We start from the raw sequence: 20,145 nt of genomic DNA, 5'->3' as shown, positions 1-20,145 counted from the left end.
TTATTACAATCATGCATTTAAAAACAATTGCTAGTGAGTGAAGCTTCTTAATTTGTGAATACATCAATACAACTAATTTAATATTGTTTGCATCAAATGTATTTCAATATATACATATACAATGTTTTATACATTTATTTATGTATTTATTGGTTATATGCAGAGGTGGGTAGGGTACCGGGACTTTAGAATAATATGACTCAAGAAAAAGTAAAAAGTAGTCATCAAAATAATTACTTCAGGAAGAGTAAATAAGTATTCTGTGAAAAAAACTACTCAAGTAGTGAGTAACTTCTGATCTATTTAGTAGTTATTTTTTAACGGTTCTTGGACTACAATTGTTCATTAATTAATTTCAACATGTTTTCTCTAGTTGGAAGTAGAATTCCTGTAAGCTGAAAAGTGAACATTTCTACTGACACAGATGACAGCACATGATACAATTGTTCTTTTTACTAGTTTAAAAGTCATTGAAGATTTGTGCTGCCTTTTCACTTTTTACACTCGATTGGAATAAAAGTCAATGTAATGCAGTAAAAGTAGTGTTTCTTCTTCTCAAAAATACTCGAGTAAAAGTAAAATGCATGTTACATTAAAACTGCTCTGACAAGTACAATCTATCCAAAAAGTTACTTAAGCAAATGTAACGGAGTACAATTTATCCTAAAAGTTACTTAAGTAAATGTAGCGCGTTATTATCCTCCTCTGGTTATATTCATGAATTATTTAAGGGATTTTTTTCAAACATTAAAATGATTGTTAAATAGAGAAATGTCCTTGGAGAAATAGTTTTAATCCTGCTATTCTACAGTTTGCCAGATTGTATATTTCTATTATTATTATTTTTAATGAGTTAATAATGAATTTAAAAGTATTTGTCAAGTAAAGCTTTCTTAAAGTTTGACTTATTCTCAATTTGTGAACAAGTTAATATAGTAAATTCAATATTGTTTACATTAAATGTATTTAAAATATAAATATATACAATGATTTATACATGTATTTATTTATTGTTATATTCATAAATTATTTTAGTCATTTAAAAATGTGTGAAATAGAGAAGTGTCTGGAGAAATAATTTTCATTCTTACCGCCGCTCCCAGTCTGTGGAACGCTCTCACTGACCACCTGAGGGCACCACAGACTGTGGATGCTTTTAAAAAAGGCTTAAAATTCTTCTTTTAAAAAAAGCCTTTATTAGATATATGTGTGCTACTTCTAGATATTAGGCTGTTCTAGTTTTTTTTATTTTATTTTTTTTATTATGCACTGTAGCACTTTGAGGTTGTTTGCTCAATGTACAGTGCTTTTGCAAATAAAATCTATTATTATTACTATTATTATAAAAATATATTATTCTGGTATTCTACCACTTGATATAGTGTATATTCATAGTATTATTAATATCAATTAGTTATTAAAATATTGAATTTAAAATATTTGTCAAATGTTTGAAGTTATCCTAAAGGTTGAGTTCTTAATTTGTGAATAAATTAATGCAAATAATGCAATACTGTTGACGTTAAAGGTACATATACAAATGTTTTATACATTTACATTATTGTTTGTATTCATAAATTATTTAAGGCATTTCTTTAAATACGATTACGATTAATGTGAAATAGAGAAGTGTCTTTGGAGAACTAATTGTAATTATTTTCTTCTCCAGCTTGATTTAGTGTATATTCATATTCTTAATAGATTCATGAAACGATGGCATTATTTCATGCAATAATTACGTCTGTAGTAATTATTATAATTAATGTGAACTCATGCTAACCTTGATTTTTGCATTCTTGCACATTTGAGTAAAAGTGTAGTCCTTGGTTTAGTGAATAATTGATAGTCATGTTAGTTGCCATAGTGCACATGTGGTGTTGCGTCATCAATCGCTGTGCACTTCCTGTTCTGCGCTCAGTCAGCTGTAATCTGCATCCTGTACCACACTCAGCTGTAATCTGCATCCTGTACCACACTCATCTGTAATCTGCATCCTGTACCACACTCAACTGTAATCTGCATCCTGTACCACACTCATCTGTAATCTGCATCCTGTACCACACTCAGCTGTAATCTGTATCCTGTACCACACTCAACTGTAATCTGCATCCTGTACCACACTCAACTGTAATCTGTATCCTGTACCACACTCAACTGTAATCTGCAACCTGTACGACACAACAATTGTGCACGCTTCATTTGAGAGGAGCACAACTTCAGTACCTGAACACATGTATAAACAAAGCTTTTACTTGCATGCCAAGCCTCCACTTTTATTGTGAAATAGTGGCCGTCATGTGACCTCATCACTGCTGCGAGATGAGATGCTAAAAATAGAAAAGACTTGGTGACCTCGCCGACTCGGGCTTGGATCGCAGTCCCCATGCCTGATCTGTCCCCATGCATCCAGACAAATGTCAGCAAAGGAGTTGTGTTACACAATAAATGAGTATCGATCTTGTGCGTGTGTGTGTGTGTGTGTGTGTGTGCCAGACACTATTACACTTGCGTGCCTGGAAGTTGAAATATAGCACCTAATGATGGCGTCCACAGAACCAGCCACACTTTACTAGCTGTGCTAATAGTCTTGTTTGTCCAGGATGATGTCATCACGACATTCATTTGTCCTGTGATGTCATCCTTAACTCAAAGTCTGAGTAAAATGTTGTCCTTAACTCAAAGTCTGAGTAAAATGTTGTTCTTAAGTCTAAGTCTGAGTAAAATGTTGTCCTTCAGTCAAAGTCTGAGTAAAATGTTGTCCTTAAGTCAAAGTCTGAGTAAAATTAGCATAAAACAACAACACAAAGCCATCAGTCAGCAGTTTTTGTTTACTTATATAAGCTTTTTAAACAATTGTTCTATTGGAAATGATATAAAAAGAGCAAACTTGTTCCAAGCGAGACTTAAAACTGTATTAACTGTACAAACAATGTTTTAATTGACTAGACTTAAAACTGTATTAACTGTACTATAGAACTCTATAGAGCGCACCAGTATATAAGCCCCACACACCACATTTGAGAAGAAATAAATATTTTTTTTGAGGGCTGTCAAACGACTAAAATATTTAATTGCTCTTGATAATAAACAAACTGCTCATAGTTTGTTCATAGTTCACTCAAAGTTAATCGCGATTAATTTTAAGTCATTAATAAGTGTACCCTAGAACAGAAGTTATTATTATCCTAGAACAGAAGTTATTATTACCAACATTATATATATTTTTAAACTGCTCAACACAAGAAGGATATAAACAAGCTTTTGAAGAAAAGAAAATAAAAACCTGCAGCGATTTGGTGTCTTGCCAAATTTTGTATTTTGTAAGATTGCAGAATTTTGTATACCTGCTGTAGGAGCACTTGCATTCAGAGGAGAGGAGCTACACCATGTTTAGATACCAGAATCATGCATTAATAACACAAAATGTGGATTGTTATGATCATAATTTGAGTGTAACAAATGTTTGATAATGTCATTTGTGATATTTCTACATGAATACATGTTTCTTATATTGTGTAGTTTACATGTTGCACAAGTTAATGTATTCATATCTCTGCCTGACAATGTTTTAACCTTCTCTATTTATTAATAAAATGTAATATTCAGTCTGCAAAATATTTCATCAATAAATCAGAACATGTTTTAAAAGAATATACACTTTATTTCAATCTTCCAGAAAACATTTCTTGAGGTAGAAATATATCAGATTACATTACGAAACATCTTTTGGTTCTATGTGAGGGAGGCCAGAGATTAGGAACAGCTCTTAGTATAGTATGATGTGGTGTAACATCATAATAATCACACTCTCATCTTAGTACAGTATGTTGTGGTGTAACATAGTAATAATCACACATTGATCTTAGTACAGTATGATGTGGTGTAACATAGTAATAATCACACATTGATCTTAGTACAGTATGATGTGGTGTAACATCGTATTAATCACACATTGATCTTAGTACAGTATGTTGTGGTGTAACATAGTAATAATCACACTCATCTTAGTATAGTATGTTGTGGTGTAACATAGTAATAATCACACTTCCATCTTAGTACAGTATGTAATAATAACATGTAAGCAATCAAATGTATTTATTTTACTGTACAGTATTTAAATATATTGTATTATTTTACTTATTACAATAATAACAATGTATATATTTTTATAGTGCTTCTTTCTAGTGAGTCAAAGTGCATACACTTAGAATATACTATATGTTTTACACAATAATGAATAAAATACCACTCATCCATCAATTTTCTACCGCTTGTCCCTTTCGGGGTTGCAGGGGTGCTGGAACCTATCCCAGCTGCATTCGGGCAGTATCTATACATATATACATACAATGTATGTATATATGTATTGTGTGTATTACATCTACAAATAATGTATAAATATATGTATTGTGTGTATTACATCTACATATAATGTATAAATATACAAACCCCGTTTCCATATGAGTTGGGAAATTGTGTTAGATGTAAATATAAACGGAATACAATGATTTGCAAATCATTTTCGACCCATATTCGGACTGTTGAACGACTGAAGCTGTACATCAAGCAAGAATGGGAAAGAATTTCACTTTCAAAGCTTCAACAATTAGTTTCCTCAGTTCCCAATCGTTTACTGAGTGTCGTTAAAAGAAAAGGTGATGTAACACAGTGGTGAACATGCCCTTTCCCAACTACTTTGTCACGTGTTGCAGCCATGAAATTGTAAGTTAATTATTATTTGCAAAAAAAAAAAAAATGTATGAGTATGAACATCAAATATGTTGTCTTTGTAGCATATTCAACTGAATATGGCTTGAAAAGGATTTGCAAATCATTGTATTCCGTTTATATTTACATCTAACACAATTTCCCAACTCATATGGAAACGGGGTTTGTATGTATTGTGTGTATTACATCTACATATAATGTATAATGTAAATGTATCCGTGAAAGTTCACGTGGAGTTTAGTGTAGATGGTGCATGTTTGTGTCAAGACTATTTCACCTGCTCTGTGGGAGCGCTCTCAGCTCTCAGCTCCAAATACCTTCCCCAGTGGGAGGACTCGGTGTGTGTGTGTGTGTGTGTGTGTGTGTGTGTGTGTGTGTGTGTGTGTGTGTGTGTGTGTGTGTGTGTGTGTGTGTGTGTGTGTGCTTGTGCTTGTGCTTAGTTGTGCGTGTGATGATATTTGTGTAAACTATGCCCAGGTTCTGCCTGGGTTCTTCCTCCTTGTCCTTCCTCATCACGTCTTGTGTTGTCACAAAGTCTGGCTGCCATGTTTACTTGGCGCCCTGATAAACATGAGCGCTACAAGAACTACAAACCCCGTTTCCATATGAGTTGGGAAATTGTGTTAGATGTAAATATAAACGGAATACAATGATTTGCAAATCATTTTCAAGCCATATTCAATTGAATATGCTACAAAGACAACATATTTGATGTTCAAACTCATAAACATTTTATTTTGTGCAAATAATCATTAAGTTTAGAATTTGATGCCAGCAACACGTGACAAAGAAGTTGGGAAAGGTGGCAATAAATACTGATAAAGTTGAGGAATGCTCATCAAACACTTATTTGGAACATCCCACAGGTGTGCAGGCTAATTGGGAACAGGTGGGTGCCATGATTGGGTATAAAAACAGCTTCCCAAAAAATGCTCAGTCTTTCACAAGAAAGGATGGGGCGAGGTACACCCCTTTGTCCACAACTGCGTGAGCAAATAGTCAAACAGTTTAAGAACAACGTTTCTCAAAGTGAAATTGCAAGAAATGTAGGGATTTCAACATTTACGGTCCATAATATCATCAAAAGGTTCAGAGAATCTGGAGAAATCACTGCACGTAAGCGGCATGGCCGGAAACCAACATTGAATGACTGTGACCTTCCATCCCTCAGACGGCACTGTATCAAAAACCGACATCAATCTCTAAAGGATGTCACCACATGGGCTCAAGAACACTTCAGAAAACCACTGTCACTAAATACAGTTGGTCGCTACATCTGTAAGTGCAAGTTAAAGCTCTACTATGCAAAGCCAAAGCCATTTATCAACAACACCCAGAAACGCCGCCGGCTTCTCTGGGCCCGAGATCATCTAAGATGGACTCATGCAAAGTGGAAAAGTGTTCTGTGGTCTGACGAGTCCACATTTCAAATTGTTTTTGGAAATATTCGACATCGTGTCATCCGGACCAAAGGGGAAGCTAACCATCCAGACTGTTATCGACGCAAAGTTGAAAAGGCAGCATGTGTGATGGTATGGGGGTGCATTAGTGCCCAAGACATGGGTAACTTACACATCTGTGAAGGCACCATTAATGCTGAAAGGTACATACAGGTTTTGGAGCAACATATGTTGCCATCTAAGCGCCGTCTTTTTCATGGACACCCCTGCTTATTTCAGCAAGACAATGCCAATCCACATTCAGCACGTGTTACAACAGCGTGGCTTGGTAAAAAAAGAGTGCGGGTACTTTCCTGGTCCGCCTGCAGTCCAGACCTGTCTCTCATCGAAACAGTGTGGCGCATTATGAAGCGTAAAATACGACAGCGGAGACCCCGGACTGTTGAACGACTGAAGCTCTACATAAAACAAGAATGGGAAAGAATTCCACTTTCAAAGCTTCAACAATTAGTTTCCTCAGTTCCCAATCGTTTATTGAGTGTTGTTAAAAGAAAAGGCCATGTAACACAGTGGTGAACATGCCCTTTCCAAATACTTTGGCACGTGTTGCAGCCATGAAATTCTAAGTTAATTATTTGCAAAAAAAATAAAGTTTTTGAGTTTGAACATCAAATATGTTGTCTTTGTAGTGCATTCTATTGAATATGGGTTGAAAATTATTTGCACATCATTGTATTCCGTTTATATTTACATCTAACACAATTTCCCAACTCATATGGAAACGGGGTTTGTATTATGTGATAAACATGAGCGCTACAAGAACTATTATGTCTGCTGCTCAGAGGAGGATTTTAATTACACAAAGCCTATTTTGCACACGCAGTAGCAAAGTGTTGCATCGCACAAACTCAAACGGCAATTGCCAAAAAAAAGTCCTCTCAGTTTATAATCCAAAGTCGTTAAAAGCCTTTTCTGGCTTCCCTCAAGTGAGCCTCCTGCTACAATGCAAACACCACTAACGAGCTATTAGCAATTAGCGCTTGCGAAACGAGTTCCTGGCTCCAGCGAGCCTAAAAAGAGACGTGCTGCATTAGAAACAATACAATTAATGGGCAAACTCTCCCTGACGCGGTCTGATTGGAACAAAAACCAAAACAAAACATTGGCATCAACGGCTGTGGCTGTAGGCGACCTCCTGACCTCCACAGGAGGCAGCGAAGTATGCTTTAGAGCTCAATGTACCGCTGCATGCACTCTAAAAGGTTGCGAGGTGTGAAAGTCATGCATGTCACCTTGTTAGCTTTATTACTGCTGACTGAGTACTTTTTGCTCAGTCAGCATTGGTTGTGTGTTGCGCAATATGCTTCTATAAACATGGAGTCCCAGACAGCAATCTCTCCACTTTCTCATGCACTCCAGATCATTGTTACAGTTACAGAAAATCCTGCGTTATATGTTATGAAGAACAATCTCTCACCTGCATTGATTAACACCAGGTCCTTGCTGTGGTCTTCATTTATCCAGTTTCTACTGTACATTGATCCAGCTAAGGACAGTTTCTACTGTACATTGACACTCTGGCATCATCTGCTGGACATTTAGTGCAACTGCACCTTTTCTAACTGATTTTTCCGCACTCTTTCTCTTTTTAGAATATGCCCGGACACAACGATGCCCTCCAACAGCACAAACCCTGGTCTCTTCCTCATACCCAACACCTCGCCACCCACAGCGGGATCTTACCCACAATCCAATGCTCTCCACCAAGTAGGAACCTTACCCTGGTTGCTTTTCCACCCGAACACGCCCGGTGACAACTCCTCCCCCACCATTTCCCTCTTGAACCTGACCCGGGGATCACAGGCCGGCAATGAAACATCAGTTCCGGATCCTCTGGGCGGGCACACGGTGTGGCAGGTGGTCCTCATCGTGCTGCTGACGGGGATGCTCTCCCTGGTCACCATCATCGGGAACATCCTGGTGGTGGTGTCCTTCAAGGTGAACCGCCAGCTAAAGACGGTGAATAACTACTTCCTGTTGAGCTTGGCCGTAGCAGACCTCATCATCGGGGTCATCTCCATGAACCTGTACACCGCCTATCTGGTGATGGGCTACTGGGCCTTAGGGAACTGGGCCTGTGACCTGTGGCTGGCTATCGACTATGTCGCCAGCAACGCTTCAGTGATGAACCTCCTGGTCATCAGCTTTGACCGCTACTTTTCCGTCACCAGGCCCCTGACTTACCGGGCCAAACGGACGACAAAGCGAGCCGGGATCATGATCGGCTTGGCCTGGTTCGTGTCTCTGGTTCTGTGGGCCCCCGCCATCCTCCTGTGGCAGTACTTTGAAGGCCAAAGGACGGTGCCGTCTGATAAATGCTACATCCAGTTCCTCCAGCAGCCCACCATCACCTTCTGCACTGCCATGGCGGCTTTTTACCTGCCCGTCACCATCATGAGTGTCCTCTACTGGCGCATCTACAAGGAGACAGAGAACCGCTCCAAAGAGCTAGCGGGACTGCAGGGCTCGGGGGCTCGCGGCGGCAGGATTGCGGCGAAGAACGGCGGCGTCAACAGAGCTCGGTTCGTGCATCAAACCGGCAGTTCTAGAAGCTGCAGCAGCTACGAGCTGACCAGGTTGTCCCAAAGAAAGAGCGCCTGTCGGGAGCTTGTCAGTCGCCTCCACTGCTGGCCGGGGGTTCGATCATGGAGACCTGGTAACGTCCGCCAAGGCGAGGGTGACCCCGATCAAAGCAGTAGCGACAGCTGGAACAACAACGACAATGTACTCTCACTAGACCAGTCCGGGTCATCAGATGACGAAGACTGTGGTGTTAGAGAAAGCCACACTATCTTCTCTATCGTTCTCAGCCTGCCAGGAATGAAAGCTGCTGTCGACTCTCAGCTCACTTCCTGCGAGGATCTGGATGAAGCTTCAGAGCAGGACCCACTGAGGGGGGCGGAAGTTAACCGAGACGTGACTAGTCCCAATGCAGAAAACAGCTACCACCAACGCTTCTGTTCCCGCAAGATACAGTCCATGCCGTCTATCCGGGCGACCCAGAACTCTCTGGATGGGACGCCAGCAACGTCTGCAGACGCAACTGCGACTGCCGGTGCGGCCACCCGATCCCCAACCGTCCCCATGTCCTTCAAGGAGGCAGCTCTCGCCAAGCGTTTTGCCGCCCGCGCTCGGACTCAGATCTCTAAGAGGAAGCGCATGTCTCTGGTCAAGGAGAAGAAGGCCGCCCAGACCCTGAGCGCCATCCTCTTTGCGTTCATCATCACGTGGACGCCGTACAACATCATGGTCCTCATCAACGCTTTCTGCAAGGGCTGCATCCCGGACACGTTGTGGGCTGTGGGCTACTGGCTGTGCTATGTCAACAGCACCGTCAACCCCATGTGCTACGCCCTGTGCAACAAGACCTTCCGCACCACCTTCAAGATGATCCTGCTGTGTCGCTGGGACCAGAAGAGGCGGAGAAAGCAGCAGTTCCAGCAGCGGCAGTCAGTGGTCTTCCACAGGAGGATTCCCAGAGAGTCCACGTAAAAACGAGGACACGGTTGTTGGAATGAAAGCTTTTAAGAGTCTCTTCCACCATAGCAAGTTTGTCCATGTGCACGCCACAGGTGCTCCACAAGGGTCTGGGAGGACAGATTCTTGCACCTGGAAAAGGGCTTTAAACAGAACTTGTCAGTGGGTAAGAAGTATTTAAGTGCAATTGACTGGAGGCTTCAAGGTTGTCACACAGTTTCCTCTTTTTATGGCTAGCTGCATTCGTAAACGTGCTTTTAATGCCTTGAAAAACACAACTTTGTGTGAATGAAGTTGTGTTGTGTTCACTGACCTCCTGTACATTGCCTTCCTGCTTCCTGTAAGTTGCGTGTGATGGGGTATAAATATTCTGCAGATGTTCTCACTTGTGATATTCAGGTTGTTTTTATTTGTATTTTTTTGTTAATATTCCTGAACCTTTTTGAGCCAGTCTTCTGCTAATGAATATGAGATGTGAATATTCAGTGAACTCATGCTCTTGTGTTCAATGTGATGACAGCGAGTACAGTCCTGGTTGTGTTCTTCCTGTGTCAATATACAGTGATGCTATTCTCTTGTGTGTACACACACACACACACACACACACACACACACACACACACACACACACACACACACACACACACACACACACACGCATACACACACACACACACACACACACACACACACACACACACACACACACACACACACACACACACACACGTTAATGTTCTTTAACTGCCTTCAAAGTCTGCATCAAAATGATTTAGAAAAGTAGCATTGTTTTAGTGAAGCAATGGTGCCCTCTTCTGGCCAATGAGGGACATTGGTGTTGGTAATTATTTGTCTGATTCCAAATGTGATTAAAAATTTAAAAAAGGTATTAATATACCACTTTTTGGTTAACATCATACATAATTAATTTTATGAATATCTGTCACAATTTGTTTATAAAGACAGACACTTTACTGCTCTCTAGTGGCCGACTCCGGTACAGCAGTTCAAAACAGTGCTTTTTAATGATCTTTACGATTGGATTCGGTAAGGGATGACATCTTTAAAATACAGTGAGTACTCTTGTATTGTTTATGTGCTGTATTTAAAAAAAAAAGTTTAAATCCTCTTTGTTACTTGGTATTTGATATGCATAAATCACAAAGATGTGTTGAATAACATTTGGTTCTTCAACACTGGGAATGTAAACATAGTGAACGCATTTTGGTTTTTTTTACATTAAAAGTATGCCAATCATATTTGAAGTCAATAAACGGTCCAAAAGAACGTGTTGCTTCATTTTGACACATCTACAAGACACATTATTAGGTACACCTCAGAGTACCTCGATTCCTGCATATGTTTTGCTGACCTGACTCTGGCCAGATCCTTGTAGTTGGCTGAGCTCCAGGGTTAGGGTTAGGGTTAGGGTTTAGGGTTAGGGTTAGGGCTAGGGCTAGGGTTACGGTTAGAGGGTTAGGGTTAGGGTTAGGGTTAGGGGATCCTGCTATTGCAACTGTTGTTAATCTATCCAATATTCATTCTTTAAAAGATGAACAGATAACTTTTGGCTCTGTCGTTATCCAAGATGGGTTAGGGTTAGGGTTAGGGGTTAGGGTTAGGGTTAGGGTTAGAGGGTTAGGGTTAGAGAGTTAGGGTTAGGGTTAGGGTTAGAGGGTTAGGGTTAGGGTTAGAGGGTTAGGGTTAGAGGGTTAGGGTTAGGGTTAGGGTTAGGGTTAGGGTTAGGTTTAGGAGTAGGGGGTGGGGGGTAGGGGATAGAGGCACTGTCCATCGACAACCTGTCCAGGCAACGTCCACACCAACCGCAAGACCCCCCGAGGGTTAGGGTTAGGGTTAGGGTTAGGGTTAGGGGTTAGGGGTAGGTTTGGGGGTAGGTTTTAGGTAAGGATAGGGTTAGGGTTAGGGTTAGGGTTAGGTGTTGGGGGTTAGGGTTAGGAATTAGGGTTAGGGTTAGGGGGAGGGGCTAGGCACTGTCCATCAACGGTCTGCCCAGTGACACCCCACCAGACGCACACCCCCAGGGACCCCAAATGAACACCATCGAACGCGGTGTCAGACACATCAACCACTAATACATTTTTCAACATGCGACGCGTTTCGGCCTTCTTTGACCTCTTCAGGCATGTATTGTCTAAGCTTCAACATTTTATACTCTCAACAGCATGATGTCCCCTCATCAGCTGGAGGCCAAATGGAGCAATTGGCAGGAGGAGGTTTTATTTGAGTGCTGCAGGGGGCGGGGCAATTGCTCACACCTGCAGTCATCAGTCACTCCACTGATCACCAAGGGAAATATCTGGTGTTTCACAAATCATTCCAAAAAATATCAAAATAAATATTCATGGATAATCACTGCACACAAAACAAATAATCTCTGCAAACCAGCTGCAGGTAAAAAGGTCACGGCAAACAAATACAGGTAAGTATATCACTGCAAACAAACCCAGGTAAGTATTTCATAAATAACATCCAGATAAATCCCCGGTGTCTGTGACCTCTGACCCCTATTTTAGGATGTGTCTGATTTTCTCAGAGCCCACACCGCATCAAACGATGCCAGATAGAGCCCCCGGGGGGCCGTACGAAGGGCAAGGCGCCACCCAACGGACAGATCGGAGGCACGGGCTAGTTAGGTGTTGGGGGTTAGGGTTAGGAATTAGGGTTAGGGTTAGGGTTAGGGTTAGGGGGAGGGGCTAGGCACTGTCCATCAACGGTCTGCCCAGTGACACCCCACCAGACGCACACCCCCCAGGGACCCCAGGGTTAGGGTTAGAGTAGGGTTAGGGTTAGGGTGCAAGGGTTAGGGTTAGGGTTAGGGTTAGGGTTAGGGGTTAGGGTTAGGGTTAGGGTTAGGGTTAGGGGTTGGGGGTTAGGGTTAGGGTTAGGGTTGGGGTTAGGGTTAGGCACTGTCCATCGACAATCCGCCCAGTGACACCCCACCAGACGCACACCCCCCAGGGACCCCGAACGAACACCGCCGAACGTGGCGTCAGACACATTATCAAATCAAATTCCCATCATGCGACGCGCGTCTCGGTCTGCATGACCTCATCAGGCATGAAATTTAGAAAAATTGGCCTCATTACCTCTCCTGAGCAAGATGTCCCCTCATCTGCTGGAGGAAAAATGAGCCATGAATGCAAAACGAGGTTTTATAGAAGAGCTTGCAGGGGGCATGGCTTGTGCTCCCAACTGCAATCAGTCGCTCCTCCCGAGTGCCTGCAGGTGGCGACTGCTCACAACTGCAGTACCTAGTCACTCCACAGACAAAAGAGAACTATCTGGTTACATAATCGCTCCAACAAGATAAAGAAGGTAAGTATAAATCATCCAGACCAGCTGGGTTCGGCACTTATCACAGCACTGCACACAAATAATTATCACCACACACAAATAAAGAAGTATAAAATCACTTCAAGAATAAAATCCAGATAAGTTCTCCATGTCTGTGACCTCTGACCCCTATTTTTTCTTTTTAATTGGGTCTGCCAATCGTCCAACACCACACTCAAACGATGCCAAACAGAGCCCCCGGGGGGTTAGGGTTAGGGTTAGGGTTAGGGTTAGGGTTAGAGGGTTAGGGTTAGGGTTAGGGTTAGGGTTAGGTTTAGGAGTAGGGGGTGGGGGAAGGGGATAGAGGCACTGTCCGTAGACAACCTGTCCAGGCAACGTCCACACCAACCGCAAGACCCCCCAAGGACCCTGAAAGAAAGCAATCCGAGTCTGCGTCAAATGCGGTGTCAAACACATGTTGGATTGGTATCCAGCATCCAGCGACGCGCGTTTCGGTCTTTCAGACCTCGTCAGGCTGGCTGAGCCATGCCTACTGGGACTCTTCTAGTTCCCTAGTAGGTGGGGCGCTTCTAATCCCCTTGGCTATCGGCTTCCCTGTTTCTCCACAGCAGGATGCTTGCTCATCGACTGCTGGAGAGGGAATGAGCCGTTCTGGCAGGAGGAGGCTTTATATGAGTGCTGCAGGGGGCGGGGCTTATATGCTCTCCACTGCAGTGGAGTCTATAGACCCTCAAAATACACTCCTTCCTATGTGATGCATCAAATTGACATATTATGTGCATCACATAGGGGACAAACACCCCCTTGAATATCGGGGTGTTTGAGCAAAGCACAAAAATGTTTGCTTTGATGTACCTCAACTCCTGATATAATGTGTCTGAATCAAGTCTTTTTTAAGCAATTTGCTGACTTGTAGCCCCTCACCACACTCAACAAAGTGAAACGAACTACTCACCGACAAGGTCCCCAGTGGGCTCACGAAGGCAGGACGTCGCCCGACAGCAGATTGCAGGCACTGGCAGGTTAGGTTTAGGAGTAGGGGGTGGGGGAAGGGGATAGAGGCACTGTCCGTAGACAACCTGTCCAGGCAACGTCCACACCAACCGCAAGACCCCCCAAGGACCCTGAAAGAAAGCAATCCGAGTCTGCGTCAAATGCGGTGTCAAACACATGTTGGATTGGTATCCAGCATCCAGCGACGCGCGGTTCGGTCTTTCAGACCTCGTCAGGCTGGCTGAGCCATGCCTACTGGGTTAGGGTTAGGGTTAGGGTTAGGGTTAGGGTTAGGGTTAGGGTTAGGGTTAGGTGTTGGGGGTTAGGGTTAGGGTTGGGGGTAGGGTTAGGGTTAGGCACTGTCCATCAACAATCCGCCCAGTGACCCCCCACCAGACGCACACCCCCCAGGGACCCCGAACGAACACCGCCGAACGTGGCGTCAGACACATTATTCAATCAAATTTCATCATGCGACGCGCGTTTCGGTCTGCATGACCTCATCAGGCATGAAATTTTGAGAAATTGGCCTCATTACCTCTCTCTGAGCAAGATGTCCCCTCATCTGCTGGAGGAAAAATGAGCCAGAATTGCAAAACGAGGTTTTATAGAAGAGCCTGCAGGGGGCATGGCTTGTGCTCCCAATCAGTCGCTCCTCCCGAGTGCCTGCAGGTGGCGTCTGCACACAACTGCAATACTTAGTCACTCCACAGACAAAAGAGAACTATCTGGTTACATAATCACTCCAGAAGGTAAGTATAATTCATCCAGACCAGCTGGGTGGGGCACTCTAATATCACAGCACTGCACACAAGTAAATATCACCACACACAATTAAAGAAGTATTAAATCACTTCAAGAAAAAATCCAGATAAGTTCTCCATGTCTGTGACCTCTGACCCCTATTTTTTCTTACTTGGGTCTGCCAATCGGCCAACACCACACTCAAACGGTGCCAAACAGAGCCCCCAGGGGGCCGTACGAAGGGCAGGGCGCCACCCAACGGACAGACCGGAGGCACGGGCTAGTTAGGTGTTGGGGGTTAGGGTTAGGGTTGGGGGTAGGGTTAGGGTTAGGCACTGTCCATCAACAATCCGCCCAGTGACCCCCCACCAGACGCACACCCCCCAGGGACCCCGAACGAACACCGCCGAACGTGGCGTCAGACACATTATTCAATCAAATTTCATCATGCGACGCGCGTTTCGGTCTGCATGACCTCATCAGGCATGAAATTTTGAGAAATTGGCCTCATTACCTCTCTCTGAGCAAGATGTCCCCTCATCTGCTGGAGGAAAAATGAGCCAGAATTGCAAAACGAGGTTTTATAGAAGAGCCTGCAGGGGGCATGGCTTGTGCTCCCAATCAGTCGCTCCTCCCGAGTGCCTGCAGGTGGCGTCTGCACACAACTGCAATACTTAGTCACTCCACAGACAAAAGAGAACTATCTGGTTACATAATCACTCCAGAAGGTAAGTATAATTCATCCAGACCAGCTGGGTGGGGCACTCTAATATCACAGCACTGCACACAAGTAAATATCACCACACACAATTAAAGAAGTATTAAATCACTTCAAGAAAAAATCCAGATAAGTTCTCCATGTCTGTGACCTCTGACCCCTATTTTTTCTTACTTGGGTCTGCCAATCGGGTTAGGGTTAGGGTTAGGGTTAGGGTTAGGGTTAGGGTTAGGTTTGGGGGTAGGTTTTAGGTAAGGAGAAGGGAATGGTTAGGGTTAGGGAAGAGGGGGGGGTTGGGGGATATGGGAAAAATAAAGAAGGGAAAAAACGGGAATGTGCACTGTCCGTCACAATCCAACGGGCTCACACTCATACCTCATTTAGGCCCCCTGGATGTCTGGTGCCCAATTTGGAGATCCAAAGGAGCTCCGCCCGGTGGCGTTGGGCGAGGCTCCATTTGGGATCCGTCTCTACGACAGTCGCCCGGACGGAAGACCACCCGTGTCGGAGAAAATGCTGCACCAGGTGAGTGTTGGTATTTTTATGCCTAACGATGTTGTACTTGTGTTGGGCGAATCTCCTAGCTAAGGTATTGCCCGTCTCGCCCACGTACATATCGCCACATCGTTGGCACCGAATCACGTACACACAGTTTCGGGTGTGTCGGCCGCCACGGCACAACGGCTGGAAAACCTTGCGGTTGTGGGGGTTCACCAACCATGGTGAGTGGCGGACAAGGGTGTCCCTCCTAGTGGAGGGCGGGTCTCTCAATGAGCTGACCCTGGCCCTGACCAACAGATCATTCAAGTTGGGGTTCTTGCGGTAGGCCGGCACCACGTAGCGCCCCGGCAGCCTCCCGCTACTCTCCACAAAGGTCCGGAAGTGGTCTTTGACCTTCCTGGCGACCCGCACGGCCGAGGGAGAGTAGGTGGTGATGAGGGGGATCATGTCGGTCCCAGGGGGAGGCCCCTTCGGGTCCAAGAAGACCCTCAACTGCCGTCGGAGGAAGGACCTGGAATAGCCCCTCCCCTTCAGGGCAGAAAAGAGGGTCCTCGAGGCCGTCAGGAAGTCCTCCCTTCTGGTGCAGACACGATGAAACCTCAACAATTGGGATTTCACCAACCCCGCGAAGGTATGCTTGGGGTGGAAGCTGCTTTTGAAGAGGAGCGCGTGGGTGTCGGTCTCCTTGAAGAACACCCTGATGTCCAAGTGTTGCGTGTCGGCAAAGTCGGGACCCTTGAATGTCGTGGTGTCCAAAAAGTCGACCGATGTGTTGCTCGTGGTCGACTTGATGGTGATATTTTTATTGTGAGTGTTCAGCGTGTTTAAGAACACGCTGAACTCCTCACTGGAATGGGTCCAGACACCCCAGATGTCATCCAGGTACCGGAAGTAGTGGAGAGGACGTTTTGGGCAGGCGGCCAAGGCAGAGGTCTCCCACTCTGCCATGAAAATGTTGGCATACGCCGGTGCAAATTTCTTGCCCATAGCAGTGCCCTTAATTTGGAGGTAGAAACGACCGTCAAACTCAAAGTCGTTTCTCCTCAAATTAATGTCGAGGAGCTGTAAGAGCTCCTTTTCGGGCCTGCTAACGTCGCGGTACCTGTAGAAGACATTTTTGACAGCCTGCATCCCCTCATTTATATCAATGTTTGTATACAGGCTGTCAATGTCGATGGTAAACAAAATGGCATCTGGGGGAATGCAAACATTCTTGATTTTATCAATAAAATCATAGGTATCCCTGAGGTAGCTGTCGTGCAGAACGGAAAGCGGCGTCAGATAATGATCGATGAACGCCGCCGTTCTGTACGTCTCGCTGCCGCAGTCAGACACAATGGGTCGCCCCGGAGGGATCTCGTGGGGCTTGCTCCACTTGTCTGGCTCCTTGTGAATTTTAGGGAGCATGTAGAACCTGCGGGGGCGAGGATCCGGCTCCCCCATGAGATACCTATGTTGTTTGAAATTGATAAATTTTTTAAGTAGAAGATTATCCAGAATCTTTTCTACCATGGGAATAGTTTGCGGATAAATAGGTTCCGGCAGTGGTTTATAATACGTCATGTCACTCAACTGCCGAGAACCCTCCCATATGTATTGCGATCTGTCAAAAATGACAACAGCACTCCCCTTGTCGGCTGGTTTGATCACAATATGTTTGTTTGTTTTTAGACTATGAAGGGCCTCGACTTCTCCGCGTGTCAAATTGGGAGCGACCGCAGGTGCGCAACCCGAACCGAACATGGAGAGCCCGTCGGACCGGACCATAGCCTGGAATTCCGGAGGCATAAGTCCAGGTGAGGGCTCCCAGCCGGAACGGGCTGTGAACGGTGTGGGTCCGAGAGAATCTTGTTTCTCATAGTACACCTCAAGTTTAACACGTCTGTGGTAGCGCTGGAGATCAAATTGAAGTTGATGATGCCAGTCGCTACTGAGATTAGTGGAGGGAATGAAGTTGAGGCCCTTGTTAAGGAGGGAGATTTGTAAGGGGGTTGGCGTGAAATTATGGGCCAAATTTATCACGTTCTTATTACCCCCCCGAGCGATCGGGATTATGGGGATGCCAAGTTTAAAAAGTCAAGCCAGTGCTTGAGCATCAACTTGGCCGTGTCCCGCGTCCAGTGGACCAGGTCGGGTTGGGTCTCAAAGTCCCGGCTGTCGAGGGCCGGGATGTGAGCATAATTGTTCCTGATGAAACCATTCAGCAGCCCGAGATTATTTTTCTGCTCAACGGGCAAAGAAGCCGAATAATTAATCAGGGGGATTAGCACTCGGGCCCGTGGGAAGGTGGCCGCGCCCATCCTGAGTGCCCCTTGGAGCTGCTTAATAGCGGTCTCCTTAACTTTCTGCTCACGATGGTTGATCCCAAATGCTAGAACCAACACTTCAACCGGTGCAGCAATTATAGTCTTGCGTAGGATGGCCTCCGCGTGTCTAAAACTAGCGCCCGGGTAACTGTCGATCTGAAGGTCGTCGACGTAAAAGGGTGGTAGATGGGACAGATTGGAGTCGCCGATCACCAAGAATTTCTTGTTGGCCGACAACTTCCAATCCATCATCCTCCTACTCGAGACCATGTGTCTAGTGGGTCTACGGGGGGAGGCACAAGTCATATCCTCTACCAACTCGACACATTCTGGAATAGACAGGTGTTGTGGAGTGTCTGGGACAGAAGGCCTCTTGTGTGGCTTCCTTTTTAGTGCCCCAGGGAACAGATGTGCCCAATCGGGGGACTCCTGAGGAAGCATCTCCTGAGGGGGCGTCTCCTGAGGAGGCGTCCGCTGCAAGGGTGAGTCCTCATAGTCCACCATAGGAGCCCCGGAAAGTGTGGGCCCCCGTGGTGAAAATTCACCCTGTGGTGCCGTCTCCTCTGCCGTCTCAGGCTGGAGAGGGGACCAGTCGGGGGTCGCGGAAGAGTAACGAGGGGACATCACCGAAGAAAGCCCCCGCTCCTGTTCCTCATCCCGAAGGTCGATCAGGAGAGGCGAGGAGGCCGTGGGCCCCCCTGGTGAGTCATCGTCGTCCTCTGTATGGGTGGGGGTGTCCTGGGTTTGATCCGCCCCGGAGCTTGTGGACCCACGTGGTGAGTCATCGTCGTCCTCGGTCTGAGTGGGGGTCTCCTGTGTGTCTTGTCTTGCAGGTGATCCCAGAGGAAGCCTCCTGCGACATGCAGGAATAAGCTGGGTGGGCGGAGCCTCGCCGAGGGTGTCCTGGGCAGGCCCGCTGTCCGTGTCCCGGCGCTGTGCCACCCTCTGCTCCTTGGGCGGTTCCGGTCGACGAGGAAGGAAGATCGGGGCAACCCGTGCTGGAGGGATTGCTTCCCGATCCACCTCAGGAGACCAATCTGGAGCCACGGCGTCGGTGCTGGTAGCCACCGAAACCCGGGCGACGACCCGAGCCGGAGGGCTGCTAACCCGTACCACCCCAGGGGCTCCGTCTGGGCCCGTAGGGTCAGTATGGGTGCCCACCGATACCCGGGCGGCGGTCTGGACCGGCAAGGGCTGGGCCGGGCGTACCACCTCAGCGTTGACAGGGGGGTCGGCGAAGGCCGCGACGATCAGAGCCTCGGCCTTCCCGAGGGTGTCCCCCATCAGTCTGCGTCCCAGATGTTTCTTGGCCCATGTAGAGGCCAGCTGAAAAGCGGGTCTCCAGACCTCATGAATAAAACTGGTTATCTTGTCCAATTCCACTTGTAGAGTGTTTTTATAATGGTCTCTTAAAACATCAACAGTCATTATTGCCCAAGTCTTGGCATTGCACCTGATAAGCGCCTCAATGTCAGGGTTAGAGACCGCTGGTTTGATCATGGTGGCAAGCGTCTCTTCCATTTTTATTATGGACTGGGGGTGAGTGTCTTTTGTAACATTATTCAAATGATGTGTTATTTTGATAATATTATAAAAACACTGTGCTTTTAAATTCCCCTCCATGGACGTTGTGGAGTTGTCAGGGGGTGCAGTCCTCCGAGAAGCGTCCTGACGCTTCTTGCGTGTCTTCTTGGGACGGGGAGGATTGCGGGGACGTCTTTGAGGCCAATATTCAGGTAAAAAATAGTCCTGAGAATAATGTCTGGGAGGCCTAGAGTCCATGTCTCTACTAGTATTACGGGAGTGCCCATTCCTCCTGGAAGCATCCCGGCGTTTCCTCCGTGTCCCCCTGGGGGGAGGAGGATAGCGGGGACGTCTTTGAGGTGAATATTGTGGCCTAAAG

At 45.5% G+C, this 20,145-nt stretch overlaps 2 protein-coding genes across 2 annotated transcripts in view; one reads left to right on the top strand and one right to left on the bottom strand.

Annotated features, from left to right (window-relative positions):
- LOC133577099 (muscarinic acetylcholine receptor M3) overlaps positions 1–10,908 on the top strand; it is a 118,216-nt gene extending 107,308 nt beyond the window's left edge. The window contains exon 3 of the mRNA XM_061930703.2: positions 7,781–10,908. Coding sequence (XP_061786687.1) covers positions 7,800–9,680 — 1,881 coding nt within the window. The 5' untranslated portion in view covers positions 7,781–7,799 and the 3' untranslated portion in view covers positions 9,681–10,908. The remainder of the gene's footprint in view (positions 1–7,780) is intronic.
- A 7,228-nt stretch (positions 10,909–18,136) lies between these two features.
- Positions 18,137–19,556, bottom strand: LOC140679952 (uncharacterized). The gene is made up of 3 exons (XM_072916338.1): positions 19,016–19,556; positions 18,583–18,940; positions 18,137–18,158 (listed from the first exon to the last, which is right to left on the bottom strand). Exons 1-3 carry the CDS (start codon positions 19,524–19,526, stop codon positions 18,137–18,139), a joined length of 891 nt encoding a protein of 296 aa, XP_072772439.1. The 5' UTR covers positions 19,527–19,556.
- Between the last annotated feature and the right edge of the window lie 589 nt (positions 19,557–20,145).

The sequence above is a fragment of the Nerophis lumbriciformis genome, linkage group LG02, assembly GCF_033978685.3.
Source record: "Nerophis lumbriciformis linkage group LG02, RoL_Nlum_v2.1, whole genome shotgun sequence".
NCBI lineage: Eukaryota > Metazoa > Chordata > Actinopteri > Syngnathiformes > Syngnathidae > Nerophis > Nerophis lumbriciformis.
The sequence above is the reverse complement of the archived record's forward strand: the minus strand, read 5'-3'. Positions and strand labels throughout refer to the sequence as shown.